Below are 25799 nucleotides of genomic sequence, written 5' to 3'. Positions count from 1 at the left end.
AAGAGGCAGAAGGATCTGAAGTCAGAGAGAGTTGAGGCCAGCTTGGGATACATAAGACATTGCCTCAAAAATGAAATAAAATGAATACACAAGAGGCATGACATTGACAGTACACCTGGACCCCGTAGTGAATCGCAGTGGGCTGGAAGAGTCTTATTATTATGAACTGTGTTCTGAGATAGTTGTACTATTTTGCAAACTATTTTGTTGGTAATTGAGGGGAACAATTTATTGCGGAAACCCAGAAGCCTATTCTTTCCTATTTACATATCTTAAATTAAAAACCCCATCCCATAACAACGAACTGTCTAAAAATATCCTTGAGCGGAACTAAAATTGACAGGTAATCTAACTTTGGAGCCTGGCATATTGAAAGCCCTGCAAGTTTATTGAATGAATCTTTGTGCTGTTTTAAAGCCATTATCTGTCCATTTACTAACCTTAATACAGCTGTTAACAAGAATATAAATTAAAAAGGAATTTGAAGACAACGGGGTTCAGAGAAAACTTCGTGAGATTAAACCCTGCTTAAAACCACCTGTTTCTACCAACCAAGAAGCGGGACAGCGTTCCAAGTGGCGACGATCGTTGAAAATACGATTCTTCCACCGACTATTCACATATGACACGCGCGCGGGTAGCAAATTTTAATTCCTGTGGGTTTAATCTCCTTGTTAAAATCAGGGTTTCGACTGTAAGAGTTTCGTGGCAGGATCGTGGGTAAGGAATGGACTACTACAGGAGAGACTTTACTAGTCCTTTCATCTCCATCGGGACTTTACTAGTCCAAGGCTTTACTAGTCCTTTCATCTCCATCGGGAGCTGACGCCTCCAGCTGGTCCAGAGAATTCAAAGCACTCAAAACACTCCGGCCCCGGCCTTCCAGCCTCCATCCAGCGGACCCGCTGAGAAGGGCGCACAGCATGCTGGGATTTGTAGTTCGGTACCTCCCTTGGCTACCGGGAGGAGTGTGGTATTCTGGGATCTGTAGTTTCAGGCGGTTCGTTCCGGGCCGGAGCCTCACGTGACGACGCCCGTCCTGCGCGCCTTTGGGTTCGCACTGCGGCTCCAGCCAGCCCGGGGCCGGGCGAGTTCTCGCTCCCCCCCCACCCCCGGGCTGCGCGGCCGTTGCCGAGGAGACGGCGCACGTCCCGCCGAGCGTTGTCGTCCTCTCCCTCCCCACCACCTCCCCACCCCCCACCCTCCCCCCTCCGCTCCCTCTGCGGTTCCCCCGCCCCTCTTCTCCCACCACAATGAGGTCCTAAGATGGCGGTGGCTGCGGCGGTTGGCGCCTGGGAGAAGCTGATGTAGAGAAAGGGCGGCCGCTGGGCTCGCAGTCGGCAGTCCGGGCAGTCCGGGCATTCGTGGGCCCTCCCTGCCGCGGTCTTCGAGGAAGAACCGCTGCTGGGTGGCGGCGGCGGCGGCTCCTTGCGTTGGGGGGGCGGCGGCGGCGGCCACTCCGCCCTTGGCAGGAGGGGCGGCTTTCGTTTGCAGGTAAATAAATGCCTGGCGCGTCTGCGGCCCTGGGCCGCGGCGGGCGGGAGAGCAGGGCGGTGCGGCGGCGCCGGGGGTCGTGCCGGGCCGGGCCACGCCTGTCCCTTTGGGGTCCCGGGGGGTCCCCTTGGCTGCGCGATGCTCGCCGCCCCCCTCCCTCTCCCCGGCTTGGCTGACACCGTCTCGGGTGAGCATCTGGGGACGCGCTGGCGCCTGCATCCTCTTGTCGCCTGTGCTCTCGTCCACCCGAGGACCCCCCCACCCCCGCATCCCCCCTGGCGCGGTGCCCTGGTTGCTGCTGGAACCCGTGCCCTTTGCAGGGTGGAGAGGGGGAAAGAGCCGGCTGGCTGGCTGGCTGGCTGTCGTTGGGGGTTGATTGAGTTCCGAAAGCAGCAGGGCCTTGGCGGCCTGAGGCCTAGTGACCGCCCGCCCTCCCGCCCCACCCGCCAAATTCCATTCGGCGAGCCCCCCACCCCACCCCTTCCACCTCCCGCGGCCCCGAAGCCTGGGTGCACAGCGTCTGCGGCCGGCCGGGAATCCGCGGCAGTGTGTGCTATGGGTCGCTGGTGTCCCCGGAGCAGCCAGGCCCCGGCCGGGGGAGGCGTTCCTGACGCCAGCTTCTCGCTCAGGGCAGGTTAATTGAAGGACCCTTCTCTCCGCGCCCCTCCCGCGCGGCCCTTTTTCGCCTATCCCTTCCTGCCGATCCAGTCTCTTCGGATCTGAAATCGGGGGGCGAGGGGTGGGGGTGGGGGGTGGGGCAGCCAAGAGGTGTCCGGTGGGATTCAGACAGCGTTGCCGTGCTCGGCAGAAACTGGTGTCAGGGACTAGGTGTTAGGCCCCTATGGGGTCGCCTGCTGGAAACCAACTTTTCATCCTGCGCAGCTCACCTTGTGGTGCCCCCCCTTCTCCAAAAGAAAAAAAAAAAAGCCCATCAAAACAAAGCAACCCCCCCCCCCACGGCTGTTGGGATATGTGTTGTACGAACTATGGTAACGGATCTTGTGTTTTGGCGCTAGACGAAGCGGGCTTTCTGGGTGCCCCTGCCGCCGCCACCCCCCTCCTCCGCCCCATAACCGCTTTCCAGACGCCGCCTTCTGTGTTCTCTGGTTACTAGAGCTTCGGGTGCACCTGCTTCTGCCTTTCCCCCATCACCTTCCCGGTCAGGGCCACTGGCGGCCGACGTTAATTCTGAATTTGGAAGTTGAAGGTACACCTCGGAAATGTAATGAGAATATTTTCTCATGAAGGAGACTTTTTAAAAACATGATAGAGTAACAATTTCTTGAATAGTTTGAGTAACAGGGAGTTAATGACTTAATCAGGACAGTAAACTTCTTCATGGGTCTTTAAATGGTTAATGGGGGCTGTTTTTATTATATACCAAAGTGGATGGTATACCTTGTTTGGAAGGATCTTAAGAGATTTGGGGTACCTAAACGTCTATGTTAAGGTAAATTTGAGTCTAAAATTGTTTATAAATTACATTTGTTGGTTATCTGAAACATTAGGTCAAAAATTTAGTGTTTGTTTTCTGTACTTAAGATTGTAAGAATTTACTGGGGATTTTTTTTTCTAATAAGCAGACAACTGCTTTGAATTATGGAAGAGAAAGGTATTTCTGAAAAATTTGTCTCTAAACAGTTGACATGTTAGTATGTTAGTTTCATTTGTATTAAAGTTGGGAACATTTTATGCTGGGGCCTGCCGTATAGAAACTGGTGCAGGATTGAAGAGTCTCTTTGCTACCCCTCTGCCTTTTGACATGCCGTTGTGGTGTATCTTCATTCTTTGTTAGAAAATATTGGTTCCATTTCTAATAGCTAAACCAAAAAAAATTATACAATACTGTCTGAAATTCCTTCGTCTTGCAGAATTTTTTTAAAGCTCATTCGAGTTTGAATTTATCGTTCTCAACTTATGGCCTTTAGAATTTCTTGATTGGCTTTATCTTGCTTTCATGATCTTTTCTGCTTTTTAAAATTTGTTATACCTACAACTGACAGGCATTAATTTAGTTATATAATATTTTGAACATTAGTTTGGGACATAGTGCCTTGCCACATAAGAAGTTAGTGTTGGGGGAAATGTAAGTTCAGTTAAAGTTAAAAGCAATGAAAAGGTCTGTGTGGAGGATAAGTAGCCAGGGCTGGGATTAACCTAATAGATAAAGCATTTGCCTAGCATACACTGTTATTGCCTTAGGTTTGCTCTCCAACACCAGGTAAACAGGAATGGGGTTGAATGCGTGTAATCCCGGCGTTAGGGAAGTAGAGGCTGAAGGTTCAAGGTCATCTTTGGCTACATAGCCGAGTTTGAGGTCTGCCTGGGATATGTGAAATGCTGCATAAAAAAAAATTATAATGGCTAAAGGATGAAAACTAGAAGAAATTTTGTTTAAAGTATTTTAGAAGTAATTCATCTTTTAAAAAATATGTGTGTGTATATGTATATAGCTGCAGAAAAAAATCTGAATTTATTTCTCCCATGCAGTTTTAAGAAAAGCCAGGCAAATGGTATGCCCTTAGTCCAGGAATTGGGTAATTGAGACAGGAGGATCAGGAGTTCAAGGCCATTCTGCCCTACACAGACAGACCCTATCTCAGGAAAAAAAAAATATATGTATATATATATATATAAAGAACTCAAGAAACTTTTTTTTTAAATTCATTTATTTTACTATTTTATGTGTGAGTGTTTTGTCTGCATGTGTGTCTGTGCACTATCCGTGTGCCTGGTGCCAGCAGAAGTCTGAGATGGTGTCAGATTTCTGGGACTGGCATTACAGATGGTCGGTGATCACAATGTGGGTGCTGAGACCCAAACGTGGGCCGTCTAAAGAGCAACAAGTACCCTTAACCTCTGAACCATCTCTCCAACCCCTGTCTCTCTTCTGTGTTTGAAACAGCATCTCATGTACCCTTGGCTGGTGTAGTTGAGGATGACCTTGAACTCTTGATTTACTTGCTTCTGCCTCCCAAGAACTAGGATTACAGATGTGTGTCACTGTGACCTGCTAAACTATCCTATTTTAATAATTGTTTAATTTTTCCTTGCTTTCTGTGAAACTTATGAGGAACAGAAATGAAACTGAGATGCAGAACTATAGAGAGTTGGTTGATTTACATCTCAGTTGCAGTTCTCACTGTTTTTTTGGTTTTTTTCGAGACAGGGTTTCTCTTTGTAGCTTTGCGCCTTTCCTGGAGCTCACTTGGTAGCCCAGGCTGGCCTCGAACTCACAGAGATCCGCCTGGCTCTGCCTCCCGAGTGCTGGGATTAAAGGCATGCGCCACCAACGCCCGGCTAGTTCTCAGTGTTTTTGTTTTTATGCTGGAAGATGATAACAGAAGAGGACAAATGGAAGTTAGGAGAAGTCAAATGTGAGTGTCTAATGCTGAATGATTGCGTTGTGGTTGACATTTTGTGAGGTAAAAAGAATTACAGTTACTATAAAATAATTTTACTAAAAGGAAAAATTAGGGAAGATGGATGAGGAATGAAAATACAGGGTAAATGACTTAATTCACTTGGGAAGACTTGGGTTTTTCTCAGTGAGGTTTGTTGTGTTGTAAAAGAGCAAACAACTGGTGGAAGAATCAGAAAGGGATAGTCACAGTAGGGAGTTTGGTGTGAAGGTAACAGGCACTGCAGAACAATACATTCGTTTATAAACTTGAGTGCTTCTAATGTACCCTTGAGTTCACTTCTAATGTGTAATGACAAAGGTTTGGGGATAAGGCATTGAATAAAATAGACAAGATGCATTACCCCATGATAGTGTATGTAGATCATATAGTACACATGCCTTAACAAAGTCTTGTCAAAAGTCAAACCAAAGTCAGTACCACTTTGTCAGGGTGTGAATAGAATCAAAGAAAGCAGGTAGTTGTTTTTCTAGAGTTAACAAAAGGAGCAAATAGGAAGGATAGTAAGGATGCTAGGAAGACATTTTTGTAATGATTACTTGGTTTGGGGGTAAGAATGCAAAAGATTAGAAGATAAGAGAAAAAACAATCAAGGGACTAGAAATGAAAGGTCAAGAACAGATTCAGCAAATTAGGCAGTGATATAGTAGAATGCAGGAGTTAGGATCAGAGAGGAAATTTAAGTTCCTGATCTTGAACAAATTGCCAGTTCAGAGTGAAAAAGGCATTGGAACAAGGAAGATAAAATAGACATTGGAATTGAGACTAAGCCGCTTAGAGAAACCATATACACACACAGTTCATAAAAGCAGGTGTCTTAGGGTTTTTATTTCTGTGAAGAGACACCATGACCATGGCAACTCTTTTAAAGGAAAATATTTGAGGTGGCGGCTTACAGTTTCAGAGGTTCATTATCATGGTGGGGAACGTCGTGGTGTGCAGGCAGATGAGGTACTGGAGCTGAGAGTCCTACATCTTGCAGGTAACAGGAAGTTGACTGAGACACTGGGTGGTATCCTAAGCATATAAAACCTCAAAACCCATCCCCACAATGACACACTTCCTCCAATGAAGCATACCCACTCCAACAAAGCCACGCCTCCTTCCTAATAGTGCTACTCTCTGAGATTCTGGAGGTCAGTTGCATTCAAACTACCACAGCAGGGGCTGGTGAACAAAACTAGGAGTCACTATAATCAAGGGTAGGGTAGCACAAAGTGATGCACAAGGTAGGGTAGTGGTTTTGATGTATACTTTTAAAAAGAGGAAAGATATTATTTGCAGACTATTTTTATTGAGTTAGCCAGAAGAGTGGGAAAGGAACATCTTTATTTAGAAGTGATTTGATAGGAGTTGGTGCATTAAGAGGTATTTTAGATTTTACTGACACGGAAGAGGAATGTTTTGGAGCTGATGGAGGATGTGCAAGTAGGTAGTTGGTTTGTAATCTGTTGGAAGTGTTTGATAGGAGGAGCTGTTAACCATAGGTGTGGATTGGGATGGTATTGAAGATAGAGATTTGAGACTGATAGCAATGTCAGGGGACAGTGAGTGACTTTTGGTTGCAAGTGGGTATCTACTTATAAGAAAATATTAGATTTAGTATTTAATTGTAGAAAAGCAAGGTGCAGGGCTCCATTTCCTGAGTGCTGCAGCCAGTGAGGGGCAGGGCCAGCTCCCCCACTCTCAGGCCTCAGGGCCAGCTCTCCCACTGTCACAGGCATTGAGGGGCAGGAGATGAGGGAAGGCATTTCTCTCTCATCCACTCCACCATATGGCAGATGAGGGGTGGAGCCCGATGGCCTAGGCCCCCATCAACAGGGTCAGTTCTATTGTTCTGCCCAGGCTAGGTGCCAGGCCCAGTTTTCTGAGTGTTGCAGCCATTGAGGGACAGGATCACTCGTGACCCCGGACCAGCTTTCCCACCTGCAGTAGGTGGCAAGAGGTGAGGGGGAAAATACATCTTTTAAAAATGAAATAATGTTTGAGAAGATAGATGTGCTTAACCTGACTTTAGCATTATATTGTGTATACTTGTATCAGAATACCACAGTATACCCTGTAAATGTGTACAATTTTTGTTTAAAAAAAATCGGGATATGGTGGCATTTGCTTGTCATTGTAGCACTTGGAAGACAGTGGAAGGAGTATTGCTGTGAATTCAAGGCTAGCCTGGGCTACATAGTGAGATCCAGGTCAGCTTGTGCTATAGCAGCTGTTCTCAACCTATGGGTTGTGAATGACCTATGGGTTACATATCAGATATCCTGCATAACAGATATTGACATTATGATTCATAACAGTAGCAAAATTACAGTTATGAAGTAGCAATATAAGGTACTATATTAAAGGGTTGTAGCCTTAGAAAGGTTGAGAACCACCATGCTATAGTGCAAGAGTCTGTCTCAAGAAATAAAATAATGAGGGGATGGAGAGATGCCTCAGCAGCTAAGAGTATTTTTGTTATTGCAGAGGACTGTGGTTCACTTCCCAGCATCCACAGGGTGGCTCACAACCTTCTGTGACTACAGTTCCAGGGAATCCATACCTTCTCTAGTCTCTGAGGGTATCAGACATACACATGGTACACAAACATATTTGCAGGCAAAACACTTAGAGGATGGTTTGGAAAAAAATGGCTCCCAAAGGGAGTGGCAGTATTAGGAGGTGTGGCCTTGTTGGCGGAAGTATGTCATTGTCAGGGTAGGCTTTGAGGTCTCCTATGCTCAAACTACACCCATGTCACAGTTCACTTCCTGTTGCCTGTGGATCAAGATGTAGAACTCTAAGCTCCTTCTCCAGCACCATGTCTGCCTGCATGCTGCCATGTCCTGCCATGATAATGAACTAAAACTCTGAAATTGTAAGCCACTCCAGTTAAATATTTTCCTTTATAAGAATTGCTGTCGGGCGGTGGTGGCGCATGCCTTTAATCCCAGCACTCAGGAGGCAGAGGCAGGCGGATCTCTGTGAGTTCGAGGCCAGCCTGGGCTACCAAGTGAGTTCCAGGAAAGGCACAAAGCTACACAGAAAAACAAAACAAAAAAAGAATTGCTGTGTGTAATAGATTTTTCTTTGGGCTGCCAGCTCGCAAATAATGACAGGGAGACTTATTATTAATTATGAAAGCTTAGCCAAAAGCTTAGGCTTGTTCCTAACTAGCTCTTATAGCTTAAATTAACCCATTTATATTAATCTACATTCTATCACATGGTATTACCTCTCTTCCATATTGCACCTCCTGTTTCCTCTCTGTGTGGCTGGTGACTCTGACCTTCCCAGCATCCTCTCTGTCCCTGAAATCCTACCTAACCTCTTTCTCGATATTGGCCGCCGTTCAGCTTTTTATTACACCATTCACAACAATACACCTTCACACTGTGTACAAATATCCCACAACAACTGTGGCCATGGTGTCTCTTTACAGCAGTAGAAACCCTAACTAAGACAACAAGTTCAGTTAGTAAGGTACATTGTGAGGTTAAGCGCCTTTTTTCCTTTTTTAGATAAGGTCTCTTTGTGTACCCCTGGCTTGCCTCAAATTTCCAATGATTCTCCTGCATTTGCCTCACAAGTGTTGAAACTCAAGTTCTTGTCAATTCAAATTGAATGCTACATTTTGTTATAATTTGTCTTATCTTCCACTGAATCTTCAGAGTTTGGAGTTTTGTTGTTGCGTTTTCAACTTGAAAAACGTATCTTGAGTTCTAGAAATGTACTCAGTTTTTAAAACTTTTTTTTTTTTTTTTTTTTTTTTTTGGTTTTTTCGAGACAGGGTTTCTCTGTGTAGCTTTGCGCCTTTCCTGGAACTCACTTGGTAGCCCAGGCTGGCCTCGAACTCACAGAGATCCGCCTGGCTCTGCCTCCCGAGTGCTGGGATTAAAGGCGTGCGCCACCACCGCCCGGCTTTTAAAACTTTTAAATGCATTTATTTATTGTGTGTGCACTTGGGCACATAGGTGGAAGTCAGAGGACACCTTGTAGAGTCAGCTGCATCACGGGGGGGCAGGGATAAAATTGTTCTTCAAAAGGGCATTGTTGGAATCAGCTGTGTGGATAGGAAACACTTTAGGTCTCTGATCTACAATCATGTATTCTCTATGAATTGTTCCATCTCCTCATCCTGGGGAATGGGTCACATTTCCCCACCCCTTGAGCCAAGGGGAAGTTGGGAGTGGCAAGGTGCAGTGCTTTCAGGCCTCTTCTGTCTGTGTTGGGCTTTCCAGTCCTGACACTCTGGGACAGCTCTGCAGCCACCACATTTCCATTCCATTAGCCACAGATGGCTGCAAAAAGAGCCTTGGCCGAGCACACTTTCTAATCTCAGGAGAAATGTACACAGTGTATTCTGGAGATATACTACCCATCCCAATCCTTTTAATGTGCACCACTCTATCTTCACATCTATCTGTGGGTGGCATTGACCTGATATTCCCAGGGACTGCCAGGAACCAAAGCAACCTGGCCCAAACTTGTATTAGAGCCTCAATATTCTACACATTAGCCGGGCACTAAGTCTTCAATCCATTGTTCAGTCTCGAATCATCCTATATAGTCCTCATCTTCTGTAGGCAACCTTGGCCACTGTTAGGGGAACTATTAGAGTAGTTTTCACCCTGGTAGATCACTTTGCTCCATAGCTGTGGGCACAATGGAACTCGCCTACACTTCTTCCGCTCCTTTGATGAATCAATTGTTCAGGCCTAAAGCCTTCCAAAACCTCACTAGTTCAGCATTTGGCTATCCTCCGGTCATTTTTTTTTTTTTTTTAAACTCCTAGAAACTCGAGACACAAATCTCACACATTTGTTTTCATCTACAATAATACTCTCTGTTATTTTCTTATTCCCTTCTTAATTGCTTTTACACTTTGAACCTGGTTTACATGCCTGTCACACATATTTGCCTGAGCCTCTCCTACTTCTTAAAGATACTGACCCACAGTCAGGTTCAGCAATGCTACAACAGACCTACACCAGTACCGAGGTCTACTGAATTTCCTTCTTTCTGAGGTCTACTGAATTTCCTTCTTTCTTACCTCTGTAGTGAATGCAATGCAGTCTAGCCAGGTGGAATGAGTATCATATATTACCTCTCTATCATACCTCATTTTCTGCCACCTTGAAGTCCCTCTCCTCTTTCTTTTTTGTTTCATTAATCCCAAGAAGGATATGTAGCATTGATCTTATTTTTATTCTCTTTTCCTTAAGCCCCTTCACCAGCTGTAAGAAATACTGAGCCAATGACTGATCTCATCATCTTCTTGATACATTTTAGCTGTCTGTAGTTGGAAAGTTGCTTTAGTCCCACCAGGCCCCCCGCAGTCCCGTTTCCCACTTATAAAATAATCACTAAGAAGCTTATATTAATTATAACTGCTTGGCCATTAGTTCAAGCTTAATACTGACTAGCTCTTACACTTAAATTAACTCATAATTCTTATTTATGTTTAGCCACATGGCTTGGTACCTTTTCTCAGTTCTGCCTTGTCATCTTGCTTCCTCTGTGTCTGGCTGGTGACTTCTGACTCTGCTCTTCCTTTCCCCAGAATTCTCATCTGCTTACCCCACCTATACTTCCTGCCTGGCTACTGGCCAATCAGCATTTTATTTATCAACCTATCAGAGCAACACATATTCACAGCGTACAGAAAGACATCCCACACCAGCTGTCAAAGCAGAGACTAAAATGGAAGACACTAGCTGTGTATTTATTTTCTAATGTAGTTCCTCCTTTACATGCTCTGAGCAGAGAGAGAGTTCATCATCACTTGCAAGTCTTACCTGCTGCTGCAGCTTCCTTTAAATCCCATTGCAAATATGTTACTTTCAGGCAATGCAGTGTGTTCTCTAGTGCATCAGCCATTTTAGGGGTATGCTTATACTCCTTTGGAGGATCACATTCATCAAGAAGGCATGCCACTGCCTAAGACAGGAAGACAGTCCCTAGGAGTTCTGCCCTGACTTTCCCTCTAGGCAGATAGCTTGCTAGTAGTTGCAAGTCTTATAACCCATAGCACACCATTCCATGCCACATGGAGAACTGCCTTATTGAGATTGCGTTTTTGAACATTTCTCCTCAGGTGGCTTAATTTCAATTGTGTGTCTTAGCAAGGACACTCCAGCTGTTCCTTTCTTAGTCATTAGTTCTGTCAAGCTCTTATTTGGATACCAAGTGTTGGTTACTTTTCCTAGGTAGGTGTGAACAAAAAGTCTGTTCACCCTATTGCTCACCACCGACAAACCAAAGAAACATCTAAGTCCAGCTTGATGAGTCAATAGTTTATTGAGCTTACTTACAGGGATATAGGTGACCCCAAAATATTTATGTTACTAAAAGCCACTTCCCATTCCCCAGGGCTGGAAGAGAGTGGTTAAGACTTGCTGCTCTTTCAGAGGACCTGAGTATGGTTTCTAGTACCCACATTGGGTTGTGAACTGCAGTAACTTAAGCTCCAGGGAATCCAACACCCTTCTGATCTTTGTGGGCACTTACACATGTGTGGCATACACACACACACACACACACACACACACACACACACACACACACACACACAATTTTTTTAAAAAAGTCAACCTAGTAGTGGAGTCCTGAAAGCTTCATAGATAAGAGTCCTGCCTTTAGATAGCCTTTCATTTCCTACATACTGTGAGAAGTCCAAAGACCACACCAGCTGGGTCAGGATCACATGTGACTGACTAGGTAGTAGGGACATGAGAGGGCGTGAATTACTGGAATGGGAGGTGAAGGTCTAATCCCTGCCCTCTTCACTTGGTCCATTCTTGTGTGAGTCTCATGTAGGTAGATACTCTGATTCTAAGATGCCAACAGTTATATCAAACCCGGAGGCCAGAGTTCCACAGCATGTATCTGTGACATCACAGCTAGCAGTTTCTCTTACTGTTTCAGTAGACAGGACTTTACAGTTTCAGAACATTTCTTCGTTTATTTGGGGAGGGCAGTTCATGTGGAGGTCAGAGAAGCAGAGTCAGTTCTCAACCACGTAGGATCTGGGATCTGACTCGGGTCATCATGCTTGGCATGATCCTCACTGAGCCACCTCACTGGCCCAGGAGACAAAACTTTAATAGTCATTGAGAAAAGATTTTTCCTCCAAATTATGCAGTTCTTATTTTTATAGTCATTGATCTATAAATACATCTTTTGAATAAACTGAGTATGAGTTCAAAATTTAATATAAACTTAGAATGTGAAACGTTTTCTCTTCAAATACATTTTTAATTTGGCAGTGTTGGGATCAAATTCAGAGGCTTGCACATGCTAAGCAAACTCTATACTACTGAATTACATCACCAGCCTTATTTTTGGTGTTTTGTTTCTGTTTTGAGATAGGTTTTCACTCTGAAGCTAAGTCTGGCATTGAATTTGCCAGTTTCCTTATCATTTCTAGTACTAGGATTTCAGGTATGGGCGGGCTACCATGGCCAGCTTCTTGCCAAAAATATTCCTAGTTTATGTTAAAGTTATGTTATTACTTTACCTATAGAAAGCATGGCATACCCCATTTAAGGGAAATCTTAATATTTAAAGAGTTTTGTTTAAATATTATTTGTGGTGTGTGTGTGTGTGTGTGTGTGTGTGTTCGTGTGCGTGTTCATGTACGTGTGAGAGTGGCTGCATTTGTGTCAGGAACATGGCGTACATAGGCAAGTCAGAGGACACTGTTGGCTGTTGGTTCTCATCTTGCATCTTATTTGAGACTGAGTCCGTCTTATTGGTCCCTGCTGCTGGTCCTTAAATTTCCAGGGATTCTCCTATCTGCCTTCCACCTCTCCCATAGGAGCATGATGGGAATGTAGATGTTTTTTACCACTGCATTAAGTTTTTGCCTGGGTTCTGGGCATTTGAACTCAAGTTGTTAGGCTTGTGTGTTAAGTACTTAACCCACAGAGCGATCTTCTCAGTCTCACTTTTTCCTCTTCAAACGATTTGCTTTTAGTGCTTTTAAATACAGGCCTATTTCTATTGCCTATCTTTTTGAGCTCGTATTCCTTATTAATCCAAGTTATACTATTACATCTAGAATATATTAAGTAACTGTTTAATGTTCAAGTAAGTTTAAATTCAATGGACATACTTGTCTATGGATATTAATAATTATTTTAAAAGTTAAGACTATTTCTAATATAAAGTGGTGTAAACATTAAAATATATGAATCAGAGAAAAGAGCAAAGGTTACTTTATTTCTCCTCTATAACCAGTAATTAAGTGCATGTATGATTTCCAATGTTGTTTTTCTCTCACTTGTATAACTTTCCCATAAATAAAGATGCTACATTGTCCAGCCTTCATAATTACACATCTGGACGGATGCTTAGCATTCTCAAAACTCAGTGGAAGTAGGACTGTTTGCCTAATAGCATTTATCCTGTCATTTTCATAGGATAATAACATGTAGTTATTTTAAATTTAGCACTGTCAAGGCCTAATGTCACCCACCCCATATTTAAGATAGGCTAGATATGGAGAGGTACAATAACTGGGATGTAAACAATTTTGGTTCTTGATACAATATTGACAAAATGCCTTCCAGAAAGATGATACTGGTTTATATTCCCACAGTATCTGAAGGTTCCATTTTGCTTTTAGTATCAATCAATCAGTATTAGAATGTATGTGAAATTTAGCAGTTTTAATAGTTTCTTATTTTAGTTTACAGTTGGATTTGACTACTATTTTTTATTTTGTATTTACTTTTTTCTTATGTGTACATGTCTTTAATTTTTATGTAGTAAAGGTAGGTGTTGGCTGCAGAAGATGGATCAGCTGGTAAGAGCACTTACTGCTCTTGTGGAGGACTCTACTTTGGTTCTCAATTCCTTTATCAGGTAGTTCAAAACTAGCTGTAACTCCAGTTCTAGGGCATCTGTGGACATCTCCCACCCACATGTGTACATAATTAGAAGTAATAAAAAAATTAAAGATGCTAATTATGTATTTTGTACATCTCTCAGATTCTCCCCCACTCCAATTTATCATTTTCTGTTGTCAGAAATCTTGGGACTCCCTTTTTGTGAATACAATCTGAGATGTTCTTACTTCTTTGTGTTCTAAATTTAGTGAAATTTCATTTTTTTTTAAAGTCCTTTAAAAACTCCTATTTCCTTGACAGTTGTGTTTTTAATCTATTATTTTAGTGTTGGGTAAAGTAACCTTTCTCTGTTTGAGGAGGTTGAAGCTCTAGTGGCAGAGGCGTTAACTTCTGTTCACTTGTAGAAATGAGTGATGTAGAAAGATACTGGGATATGGCTTTGGAAGTCATGGGAAGTGTGGCTGATACTGTTTCTGTGCTTTGTGCTTGAGGGTAAGAGTTCCAGCTGAGGAAATCTGCTGAGGCTCTAAATCTTTCTGCAAATTGTTAGGAGATTGTCCTGCCTGCCTGTGGAATAATCATACGTGACAAAGTTGTGAATGATAAGATTCTTAATGTGGAACTTGTTGAATGGTAAGCAGTATAGCTGTGATTACCACTTATTACCACATTTTTCTAATTGTATCTGTCTTGGGATAGAATGAGTTTGTGTAGATAATCCTCATGCTTGCTCTGCTGGATTGACTTTCTACTCACTTGACCTGTCATCTATCACTAACCTTGCTTCTTATTTTATACATATTATATTGTCCCTCTGACTTCTTAATTCTTCCACATGAATTTTGGAGTAATTTTGTCAAGTTCCACCAAGAGTAACAGTGGTTTTTTTTTTGGGGGGGGGGGTGTATTATGTTAAACTTAGACATTTAGAAGAAAAATGATACATTTACAGTATTTAGTATTGTCAGTAGAGAAGACTGTTTTTATACTTATATTCTCTTTAATACTGTCCTGTAGTATTTGATAGTGCTTTTTTAAATGAGGCAGAATTTTTGCAAGTCTCCATTATTACATATTTTATCATTAAGTGGATCATTTTTCCTCTTATTTTAAAGTTGTTACTGGTGATTGTCTTTGGGTGTCTATTTCTATGAAGAACACCATGACCACAGCAACTCTTATAAAGAAAAACATTTAATTGGGGCTGACTTACAGTTTCAGAGGTTTAATCCATTATTGTCATGGTAAGAAGCATGACAGATTTCAGGCAGACATGGTGCTAAAGAAGGAGCTGAGAGTTCTACATCTTGATCCAAAGGCAGCAGGAAGTGAACTGTCACCGGGCATGGCTTGAGCATATATGAGACCCCAAAGCCCACCTCCACAGTGACACACTTCCTCCAATAAGGCCATACCTCCTATTAGTGCCACTCTCTATAGGCCAAGTATTCAAACACAAGAGTTTATGGGGGCCATGCATGTTTAAGCCATCACAGTGATATTTTGAAGATCTGTAAATTTTTTAGTGCATATTGTTTAAGAATACTACCTTTGTTTCTTTTCCCTATTATTACTTTGTTTCATATTTTTTCTGCTTGATAAAATTTTTGAATAGTGCCAAGTAACAGATATGTGACATTCTGATTTTATTAAGATTTTTCTCCATGTCTTAAAGAATAATGTTGACTGCTTACAGTATGCTTTTTGAGCTGAGGAGGTAGCTCACTAAATGCTTGCATTACATGAACAAGTTCTTGAGTGTGGTCCCTAAAACCCATGTGAAAATGCTGGACTTGGTTGCTAGCCAGTTAGTGTAACCTAATTGGTGAACTACAAGCTAATGAGACCGTGTCTCAAAGGTACACTTGAAATTGTCTTCCATTCACTGCATGTACCATCCCACAGATGAATGCACACACACACACACACACACACACACACACACACACACACACACACGCATGCATGTGTAAAAAAGAATAAGATACACTTCTTTCCAGTGTTTCAGAGAATTATTAAAATAGTATGTGTTCCTTGAAAAGAACATAAATGGTATGGGGTAGAGAAGTGATAGAGCACTTGCTTACCATGTGTAAGGCCTCAGGTTCCCTACTCAGCACTAAAAAGAGACCGCCCCCCCCCCCAAACAAGAAACCCAGAATAAATATATGTGTAACTGTAAGCAAGTATTTTTTAAAAAGATTTCAAGTTAATATTGTGTAGAATTTTATATCACTTTTTATCTTGAGATAAAATTTTAATATGTTGCATAATTTGTTAATCTATTATTCTAATAGATATTGTAACATTAAAATATCCATGACATAAATCCTGTTTTACTATGAATGATAATGTATGATATTAAATGGAGTGATTAGAATCTTAGAGTCAGAGCAAATTGAATTTAAAATTTTTGCTCTGTAACTGAATGATTCTGGTAAAATTACCTGACTGATGAAGTGTATTCCTTTTGACTTTCCGTATTAGATAAAGATATCTTGTTTGTTTTTTTTCTTCCATCTTCATTTGCTCCTCTTTCAACATGGTAATCCAGTAGCTGGTGGAAATCCAGATCTTGCTCAAGACCATTTAGAAACCTTTTCTCATGGTCATTTCTACTTCTGACTCTCTGCTTTTGTTCCAACTCTGTTGCTTCTGTTTCTCCTCTCTGACCCAGACATAATATTCAGTACCTTTATTTTCATGTCCACAAGCAAAACCTTCATAGGGTATCTTGCTGCGTTTGGTGGTCCATGCCTCTAATTCTAGCACATGGGAGGCTAAGTAGGACAAAGCCAGCATGGGCGGCATAGTAAGTAAGACTGATCTCAAAAAATAGGGCAGACTATGGAGATGGTCATTAGATAGAGATGTTAGCCACAACCTGACAACCGAAGTTCAGTCCTCACGTTCCATATAGTGGGAGGAGAGAACTGACTGCTACAGGTTATCTTTTGCCCTCCATACCTGCATTGTGGCATGGATTCCCCCCATAAATAAATGAACCAATGAATGAATGAACGAACGAACTGAACAAACAAACAAACAAACAAATAAATGTGATTTAAAGCCCCAAAACAACACCACCGAAAAGAACATCAAAAGCCAAAACCCTCTGCAGGGAAGATTTAGGAGTTTGGTAGACTTTAGGAAGATTAATATAACACTGTGAGACAATAGGTACTCTGAAAAATGTTTAGTTCCTTTGTTCTTTTTTATGTAGCTCAGGCTGCTCTGGAACATTTAATTCTGCCTCCTACTATTGAGATTACAAGCATGTGCTACCATCTCTATCATTCTTGCTACTTAACTCGTTATTTTTTGTGTATAGCAGATAAATCAATTTATCTGTGATATGTGGTTGACATTGTATTTTTTAAAATTCGTGTTTCAGAGATTCCTTTATACTACTAATTTGATGGAATGATTTAAACTCTGAAGTTTGGGCCAACAAGATGGTCTAGCATATGAAAAGGCTTGTTGTACAAATCTGACGACTGAGTCTCATCCCCAGACCACACAGCGCAAGGAGAGAACTGACTCCAGAAAGTTGTCCTCTGATCTCTGTACATATACTGTGGTACATATATGTCTGCATTTACATACAAAAACATGCATACACCCAATGTAAATATAAATAAATTTTAAAATAAAGCTTGTCTTTATATGTTAAAAAGCTTAGTTTTTACTTCTTTTCAGAGAATTAATTATTAGAACCAATATGGCCACAGGAGGAGGTCCTTTTGAAGAAGTCATGCATGATCAGGACTTACCAAACTGGAGCAGTGAGAGTGTGGATGACCGCCTCAACAACATGGTAATTGATATTTTTCTGTAGATGGTATATTGTTGACCGCTGATGTCCAGTTAGGTTTTCTCATCAGTTTTGTAAATGACTGACTCAACAACATGGTAATTGATATTTTTCTGTAGATGGTATATTGTTGACCACTGATGTCCAGTTATGTTTTCTCATCAGTTTTGTAAATTACTGACTCAACAATATGGTAATTGATATTTTTCTGTAGATGGTATATTGTTGACCGCTGATGTCCAGTTAGGTTTTCTCATCAGTTTTGTAAATTACTGACTCAACAACATGGTAATTGATATTTTTCTGTAGATGGTATATTGTTGACCACTGATGTCCAGTGTAGTTTTCCCATCAGGTGTTTTTGCCGAAACTCTACAAAAACACAGGCAAATAGACTAAGGGACTCTGTGCTACTAATTATTGGTTGAAGTCACTTTAGTTTTAGTTAATAGAAAGCATGAGTTAGCTTAACCTAAACATGGTGATTTATTATAAAGAGGTAAGAATGCTTTATGGAGTATAGTTGAGTTTTAGGAAATGAAAAAAAAAAGGCACTGGAAGTTGTCAACAATTGCTTTTCACCACTGTGCCTGTCTCCTCCGAACCTCCGCTAACCCAGCTTTCCCTTCCAGATCTGCAGTTCTTTCTCTGCTTTGTGTCATATACTGAGGCTGCCTTTTTGAAGATTGTCAGTCATGGAGGAAATTAGATACTGACCAATTTAAAGTTATGATTAGCTTAATTTGCTTTATATACAAATTTCTTTTTCATCTGGGCTTACAAGGATGGGCTAAGTAGTATAAAAGGTTCACAGGAATACCCATACATTGAATGGGGTCCAGAAACGGTTCTTAGAGAGGCAAAATTGCTTATAAATGAAGATAGTAACTAAGAGTCTTCCAATGCGGATAATGCAGGAATGCATAGTTATTTCTGTTGAATGAATTAGATTATGTAGGTATGAGTAAATGAAAGTATTTTCTAGTTAAAGTACCATTTCATTCTGTATTGGATAATATGTAGTAGATTTTTGCCTATAAAATATAATAGTTACATTAATGCTTACCAGATGCTAGGCATTGTTCTAAATACTCATACATATTATTTTTAATCTTATTTTTAAGGTACCCTATTTTAAAGATTAAGAAACTGAAACCATATGAAATTAAATGATGCTTTGGGAAACAGTAATTGCTTTAGAACCTTGGTCAATTCTAGTTATATCTTTTTTTTTGCTGTACAAATTGATTGTAATCTAAAGGCCACTTAAAGATGTATTTATTTCCCTACTTAATTTAGAAAAGAACAGTTTTTTACCTTTTTGAGACAAGGTTTCACAACATAGCTTAAGCTACCCTTGAATTCTTTTAAACTCTCCAGCTTTTTTGTTCAGCTTCTTGAGTGTTGAGAGCATAGATATGTATCATAACAGATGGCTAGAAAGAATAGTTTTTAGAAATGCTTTTGAACATCTCTGTAGTCTGATAGCTCTTGACAGACTGAAGTAGGAGAATCAGGAATTCTAGGCTAACCTGGATTGTATGATGAGTTCAAAGCCAGTCTAAACTAGAACAAGATCTTATCTCAAACAAAAAAGAAACTATTGAAAATATTTAAATTGATTTGTAGGTTGGGATTTGGAGTTTAACATCTGTTCTATAATAGGAAGGTAATAAACTTTTTAAAGGCCAAGCTGTAATATTAGAATAGATATAATAATGAGAAAAGTGGGTTGACAGAAATAAACCTCTAAGAGATATTTGTATGTGAAAAATGTCATGGTATTTTAATATCCAAACCAAAGTTGTTGGTTTTTTGTTTTGTTTTGAGCATACCAAATTATTTTCTTGGTTTGATATAGGTCAGATTAACTTTTGATTTTACTTTTTTAAAGGAATGGGGTGGCCAACAGAAGAAGGCCAATAGATCATCAGAAAAGAATAAGAAAAAGTTTGGTGTAGCAAGTGATAAGAGGGTAACTAATGATATTTCTCCGGAGTCATCACCAGGAGTTGGAAGACGAAGAACAAAGATTCCACATACGTTTCCACATAGTAGATATATGACTCAGATGTCTGTTCCAGAGCAGGCAGAATTAGAGAAACTGAAACAGCGGATAAACTTCAGTGATTTAGATCAGGTTTGTGAACTCTTTTCAGAATAAGTTATACCATGGGAAATGCTTGAAATGGATTAAGTAATATGTCTTAAGAATAAAAGATTGGAAAGAAAGTTTCTGTATGTGTGGGGAGAATTTTAAATACTGATGATAGTATTGTCTTTGGAGAGAGGCAAAGTCGTATTTTTACATTTGTCAAAGGTATTTCTATCTGAGCTATTACTATGCTAATAGCTAGCTTAAGATACTTCATTATCAAAGTAGATATTGCTAACTGGATGTAATTGCTACTAGGTTTAGTACATGTATTGAATAAATATGAATGTGGTTCATTATCTAAAGTTTAGAATAAAACAGACTTAACAATCACCAAAATAAAGTTTAGATCCAAAGTCAAGTAGAAATGATAATAAACTCTTGACTGGTCTTTTTACTAGTATTTTATTGTCGTATCTGAATCTTGCAGAGGTAAAGAGGTTTCCGAACATGCAGAAAAGTAGATTCCAAGTCTAGTAGAATAAGAGGGTAATCCAATTTTGATAATTTAGTAAAATTTTGTAGATCGGAAGATTTTTAAAAAAACTTTTTACAAAACCATGTCCTCATTATCTAATGTTGTAACTAAGAATGTTGGATTCTTGTAAAGTGTTTGAAAGATGAATGTTTGTGTGATTTGGTTTCCTTTTTGTGTATAGAGAAGTATTGGAAGTGATTCTCAAGGTAGAGCAACAGCGGCTAACAACAAACGCCAGCTCAGCGAAAACCGAAAGCCCTTCAACTTCTTGCCTATGCAGATTAATACTAACAAGAGCAAGGACGCTCCTCCAAGTCTTCCCCAAAGAGAGACGACTGCATCAGCACAGTGCAAAGAGCTGTTTGCTTCTGCTCTAAGCAATGACCTTTTGCAGAACTGTCAAGTCTCTGAAGAAGATGGGCGAGGCGAACCTGCAATGGAGAGCAGCCAGGTCATAAAATGGGATTGTTTGGGTGGTGGTTTGCAGATGTACATTGTACATACACATTAAGATGTTCCGAAAGTATTAGGCTGTGCATGTATGAAGTTCAGTTCGGTGGAATTAGGTTTTCCTCTAACCCTCTTCAATGTAGCATATATTTTAAATAGAATAATATTTTATTCCTTAAATGATTGGGAAATTACATATTTATGTTCATTAAAGCTTCTCTAATTGCAAAATACTAAGTTGCTAATTTTTAATAAAACAGGGTTGGAATCAGTGTGATTAGGGTTTTTTTTTTTTTTTCTTTTCTTTTCTTTTTTTTTTGAGACAGGTTTTCTCTGTGTAGCCTTGGCTGTCCTGGACCTCACTCTGTAGACCAGGCTGTTCTCGAACTCAAAGAGATCCACTTGCCTCTGCCTCCTGAGTACTGAGATTAAAGGAGTGTGCCCACCACCACATGGCAATTTGGTTTTTTTTTCTTTTCTTTCTTTTTTTTTTTTGAATTTTATTTAAATGTGGCTTTTGGGGCTGGAGAGATGCTCAGTGATTAAGGGCACATATTACTCTTGTGGAAGACCCACATTTGGTTCCCAGCATACACACTGGACACATTGGTTCACAACCCCTGAAACTCCAGCTCCAGGAAGATCAGATGCATCTGGTCTTCACAGGCTCCTGTACTCACATGCACCTGCCTACACACACGTACCCAATTAAAAATAAAGTAAGTCATGAAAAAAAAAATAAAACACGATACTGATATTTTTGGAAAATACTTTCAAAAATTCTACTTTAACATTTTATTTTTTATAATGCTACCAATTACTTATAAAGAAATGTAAGTATTAGATGGAATATTTAGGGTCGATGAGATGGTGCAGGATCAAAGTGGTTGCTGTGAAAGCTTGGCAACCTGAATGTGATCCCTGGAACCCATGTAGAGGTGGGAGGAGAGACCCGGTAGGTACCACAGACTTACCTTCTGCTCTCTACATGTGCCCCTGACATGTGCACATACATATATTATGTGCAGATGTGCCCCTCCCATGGAAAATATAAATAATTTCTCAGCAGTTTGTTTTACAAATAAAAATTTGGGGCCTGGAGAGTTGGCTTAGTGGGACAACCTGCACTTTTTGCGGCTGGGAGCCCTGACTGGCGTGGCGAGGGAATGAAGAAAGGACAGACCCACGGAGAGTAAAGTAGAATGAGGGTTTCTGCTGCTGCTGAGACCTGGAACCTCAGTGTGTGTTTATTAGGTACAGCACAGAGTGCGGGATGTTAACTAGTCTTGTTAACTAGTTGTTAACTAGATAGGAGGCTTCTGTAAGTGAGCAGGCTCAGGCTGTAACTATTGGGTAAAGAAGCCGCAGTTGCTAGTCTTTGAACACACTGATCTGTTGTTCAAACACTCTCATCCTTTGGGCTCCTAGGGAGAGTGTGCCAGTGTTTCATGGGTCTGAGATGTTGGCGTTCTCTGCATGGCTGTGCCATTCTGTCCATATTCACTTAGGACTTCACTAACTTGGGGCTTCGTCTGCTGTCTACATCTGCAGGCCTGAGGATTTAGTACCTGGAGCCCACATAAAATAGAACACTTAACTCCATGGAAGTTGTCCTCTGACCTCCACACATACACCATGGCACTCAACTACACAGACATAAAAACGCAAACAGAATCTCTCTACAATAATAATAAATGAAATTTTAAAATAGACACCATTTTTCAGATAATATAAACTAAAATAATTTTGATATTACTTTTAAATTGATGGTGATTGAAATTTATTGACATTGTTTTAATTTTAAAAATCTGCTTGATTCAAATTTTCTTGCATGTATAAATCTATGTGGTAAACCTAGATATATCTTTGATCCTCCTTCATTTGAAATACATATGTATGATGCTGTTGCTATGAAATTAATTAGGCTTAGTTTTATATGTTGTATACTGTCATCCTTATTTTTCTTTTTAATATTTTCCCTGCAGATTGTTAGCAGGCTTGTTCAAATTCGTGACTATATTACTAAAGCTAGTTCTATGAGAGAAGATCTTGTAGAGAAAAATGAAAGATCTGCTAATGTTGAGCGCCTTACTCATCTAATAGAACACCTTAAAGAACAAGAAAAGTCATATATGAAATTTCTCCAGAAAATCCTTGTAAGTTTTGGACTTTTTAAGTGATGTATATGTTATTTTTTATAATGTACAATATACAAATATTGATGACATTATGTTGCCACTCCAGAGGAGTTAACATATTTTCAAAAATCGTGCCATCCATTATAACATTTTTATTGCCCTTTTTAATAGTTGTATGATTTATACCACTAAAATATTTCAGGCTAGAGAAAATGAGGAGGAGGATGTTCGGACTATAGACTCAGCTGTGGGATCTGGTTCTGTAGCTGAGAGCACATCGCTAAACATAGATGTGCAGTCTGAGGCTTCAGATACCACGGTAAGCGGCTTTTTGGTAATTAAAGTGCTGGAAATGAAGATTTAAGGGTTTCCTCCATTTTTCAAGATGACAGTTTCTGGCATTCTTTAATAGAAAATATATTCTAGGAAAGAAACCCTCAAATTGTTAATGTTATATATAGTTTTTAAATATGGAAGTTGAAAGCTGTATTAGTAACATTAAAAGTAGTTTTAAAAGTTTGAATTGGAAATCTAGTTATTTCTGAATTTCAGTGTACAGAAATGTCTGTGTAGTCAGTTTTGCCCAGTACAGCTTTCCTAATTTTAAGAAGCATTGGCAAAGTTAGAATTCATTGCAGGTATATGGGCTGTTAATATCACTAGAGATACTCAGGATTATTAAGCCTGTTAAGCTGGAGAAGTTTCCACATTCATTTGCTGATGAGAACTCATTTTAAATGAGCTAAGATTTTTTTTTATTTCTCATACTGTAGTACTATAGCAAAGCTAGATGTATAGCAAGTTGAAATAAAGGCTAATAAAGAAGACAGGATAATACTGACACTATTTGCTCTCAGTGTAAAGATTGTAAGATGGATTTAGTTCATAGAATGGAGTGCATTTCAGAACCGATTTGCTTTTAAGCATTTTTGTTTGAACAGATGTGCCTGTAATCATGCACGTCTGAAGTACAGGTGATATCCATTACACTATGGAAAACACTGTAGTCATGTACTTGGAACTGTTAAAACCTAGTGCTAGTACGCCTTTTCTTTGCAAAGGATAAGCACCCATGTCTTTGATTTTTGTAATATATTTCAAAATACCATTCAGCATTAGGAATTTGAGGGTTTGTTTCCTTTTATTATTGCTCAGCAAAATTTACCTACTTCTTTTCTCCTCCCTATCCTTTCTGTTTAAACTTTAAAAATAGGAAACTTGAACTTTTTTTCTTTCTATTTAGGAAATGTTCAGGGGTCTTAATACAAACAGTTGTTGAAAATGGATTCTGCTGTGGGAAATTGTTTTTTGTTCATAGTGGTGCTGGGAATAATTTCTCCCTTACGTACCAGCAGAAGCAGAAGGGTTGGGGCAGACTGGTTAAAGGATTTTATTGGAGAGGTATGGGAAATGGTATAGTTGATTGTAATTTAGATTCTCAAATCCAAAGTGTTTACTGTGATGAGAATTTTCTTCATAATCATGTAAAATCATGGCCTTTTGTAAATTATTATGTACCAGAATAAATGTTAAAATAATGTTTTAGCAGTTTTGCATTCTTGGAACTTGTCACAGATGTAATGCAACTGTTTATTTTATAGAAACTTAAAAGTATAATTAAATTTATTGCCTCTTGGGGGTGGATTTGGGTTAAATTTTTTAAAAAGTGGAATGAGACATTTTTGTATTTATTTACAAGGCTGGCTTATATGTTAAACAGGAGTTTGTGTTAAGAAATTAATATGCTACACTATTTAATAAAGGAGGCATCTTTTAGTCTGAGAATTCGGCCCTGCATTGAGGACAAACTAGGGAATTCAGCTTCACAAGAACAGGTTTCAGACATTGACGTTACTACAAGTCCAAAAGGGAAAGGTGACAGAGCTCCTCAGAATGACAGGGAACAGAGACCTAATAGGAAATGTAGCCGAAAACGTGGATTGCCCTCAAAGGTATACTTCACAATGTTAACTTGGGACGTCTTTAAATGGGCAGCTCTTATTTCTGCTTCTTCCTGGTCTGCTTCTGTTAACTGCTGTTCCTCTGAACTCTATACTTTATTAACATCGTTAATAGACTGTAATTTGCTTTAGTCAAATGCTGTTGCTAAGTGTTCTTATTTCTTTTCTTTTTTTTGCTTTAGAATATATATCTGCATGGATAAATATGATATGATAGCTGACTTTGATTTACAATTATAAAGGATTAGAATCATAATTTGTTCTTTTTGCTATTGAAGGTTCAGAGTATATAAAAATATTCTTAAACCTTGGCCAATGATTGTTTTTGTTCATAATAGTAGTGTTTATGAATTAGAATGATACTTTTAAATTTTTGTCTTATTATTATAGTAGTTCACTGGAGAAAAAGAAGATAGTACACGCTGTTAGATTTTCTGTCCTTAAAGGAAGAAATGCTTTTTTTGTGATTTTGGCTTGTATTTGTGTACTGTTTAAAACCGTTTCTTCTCTTTCTCCCTCTCAGAAAAAAAGGTTTAGTTAGTTGACTTGCTCATTGATATTTTAATGTTCTGCTAGATTCCCCATAATTTGTACAAAGATAATCAGGATAAGTGAAGAAAACTGTTTGTATAGCTCTTCTAATACGTTCGAGTAAAGTAGCATTTGTAAAAGCATGTATGTCCTTTTAGCTAGAGCAAAATACCATTTTAATATTTTAGGGTGCATAAGAATAACTTTGTAAGTTTTATTACTAGCTTGTTACCAATGATCAATCTTTCTTTTGTAGTTATATTTTCTTTCTTTGGTGTTTAAAATGACAAAACTTCAAATATTTTGGCTGTTTGTGCTTTTTCATGTTTTTTTTGGGGGGTGTGTCTTTTATTACACAAAGCATTAAGCTAAGAGTACTCCCTTCTGAGCAGAAAAGTAATTGGTTATCTTTAGACCTAATAGCATTGAAGGGGAGAAGATGAATGTGAGCTACAGCGGGTGTCCTTTAAAACTTGTCTTCTTTCTTTATACAATTGACAGGCACTGTGGCACATTGGC

The 25799-nt window shown here is 39.8% G+C and overlaps 1 protein-coding gene across 50 annotated transcripts in view; it reads left to right on the top strand.

Annotated features, from left to right (window-relative positions):
* The first annotated feature begins 1359 nt into the window (after positions 1-1359).
* Positions 1360-25799, top strand: part of Pcm1 (pericentriolar material 1) — a 93843-nt gene continuing 69403 nt past the window's right edge. For 19 of the 50 annotated variants that reach the window (XM_076553472.1, XM_076553471.1, XM_076553470.1 and 16 more), the window contains exons 1-7: positions 1360-1494; positions 17453-17570; positions 19462-19707; positions 20382-20651; positions 22636-22806; positions 22991-23107; positions 24552-24740. In XM_076553472.1, the coding sequence (XP_076409587.1) occupies positions 17475-17570; positions 19462-19707; positions 20382-20651; positions 22636-22806; positions 22991-23107; positions 24552-24740 (1089 nt within the window). In that variant the 5' untranslated portion in view covers positions 1360-1494; positions 17453-17474. Of the gene's footprint in view, positions 1495-17147; positions 17334-17452; positions 17571-19461; positions 19708-20381; positions 20652-22635; positions 22807-22990; positions 23108-24551; positions 24741-25799 lie in introns of all 50 variants that reach the window. The other 31 variants (XM_076553482.1, XM_042262777.2, XM_042262776.2 and 28 more) reach the window with 5 other exon arrangements.

Source organism: Peromyscus maniculatus, chromosome 17 (assembly GCF_049852395.1).
Source record: "Peromyscus maniculatus bairdii isolate BWxNUB_F1_BW_parent chromosome 17, HU_Pman_BW_mat_3.1, whole genome shotgun sequence".
NCBI lineage: Eukaryota > Metazoa > Chordata > Mammalia > Rodentia > Cricetidae > Peromyscus > Peromyscus maniculatus.
This window is presented reverse-complemented; position numbering and strand designations above follow the sequence as displayed.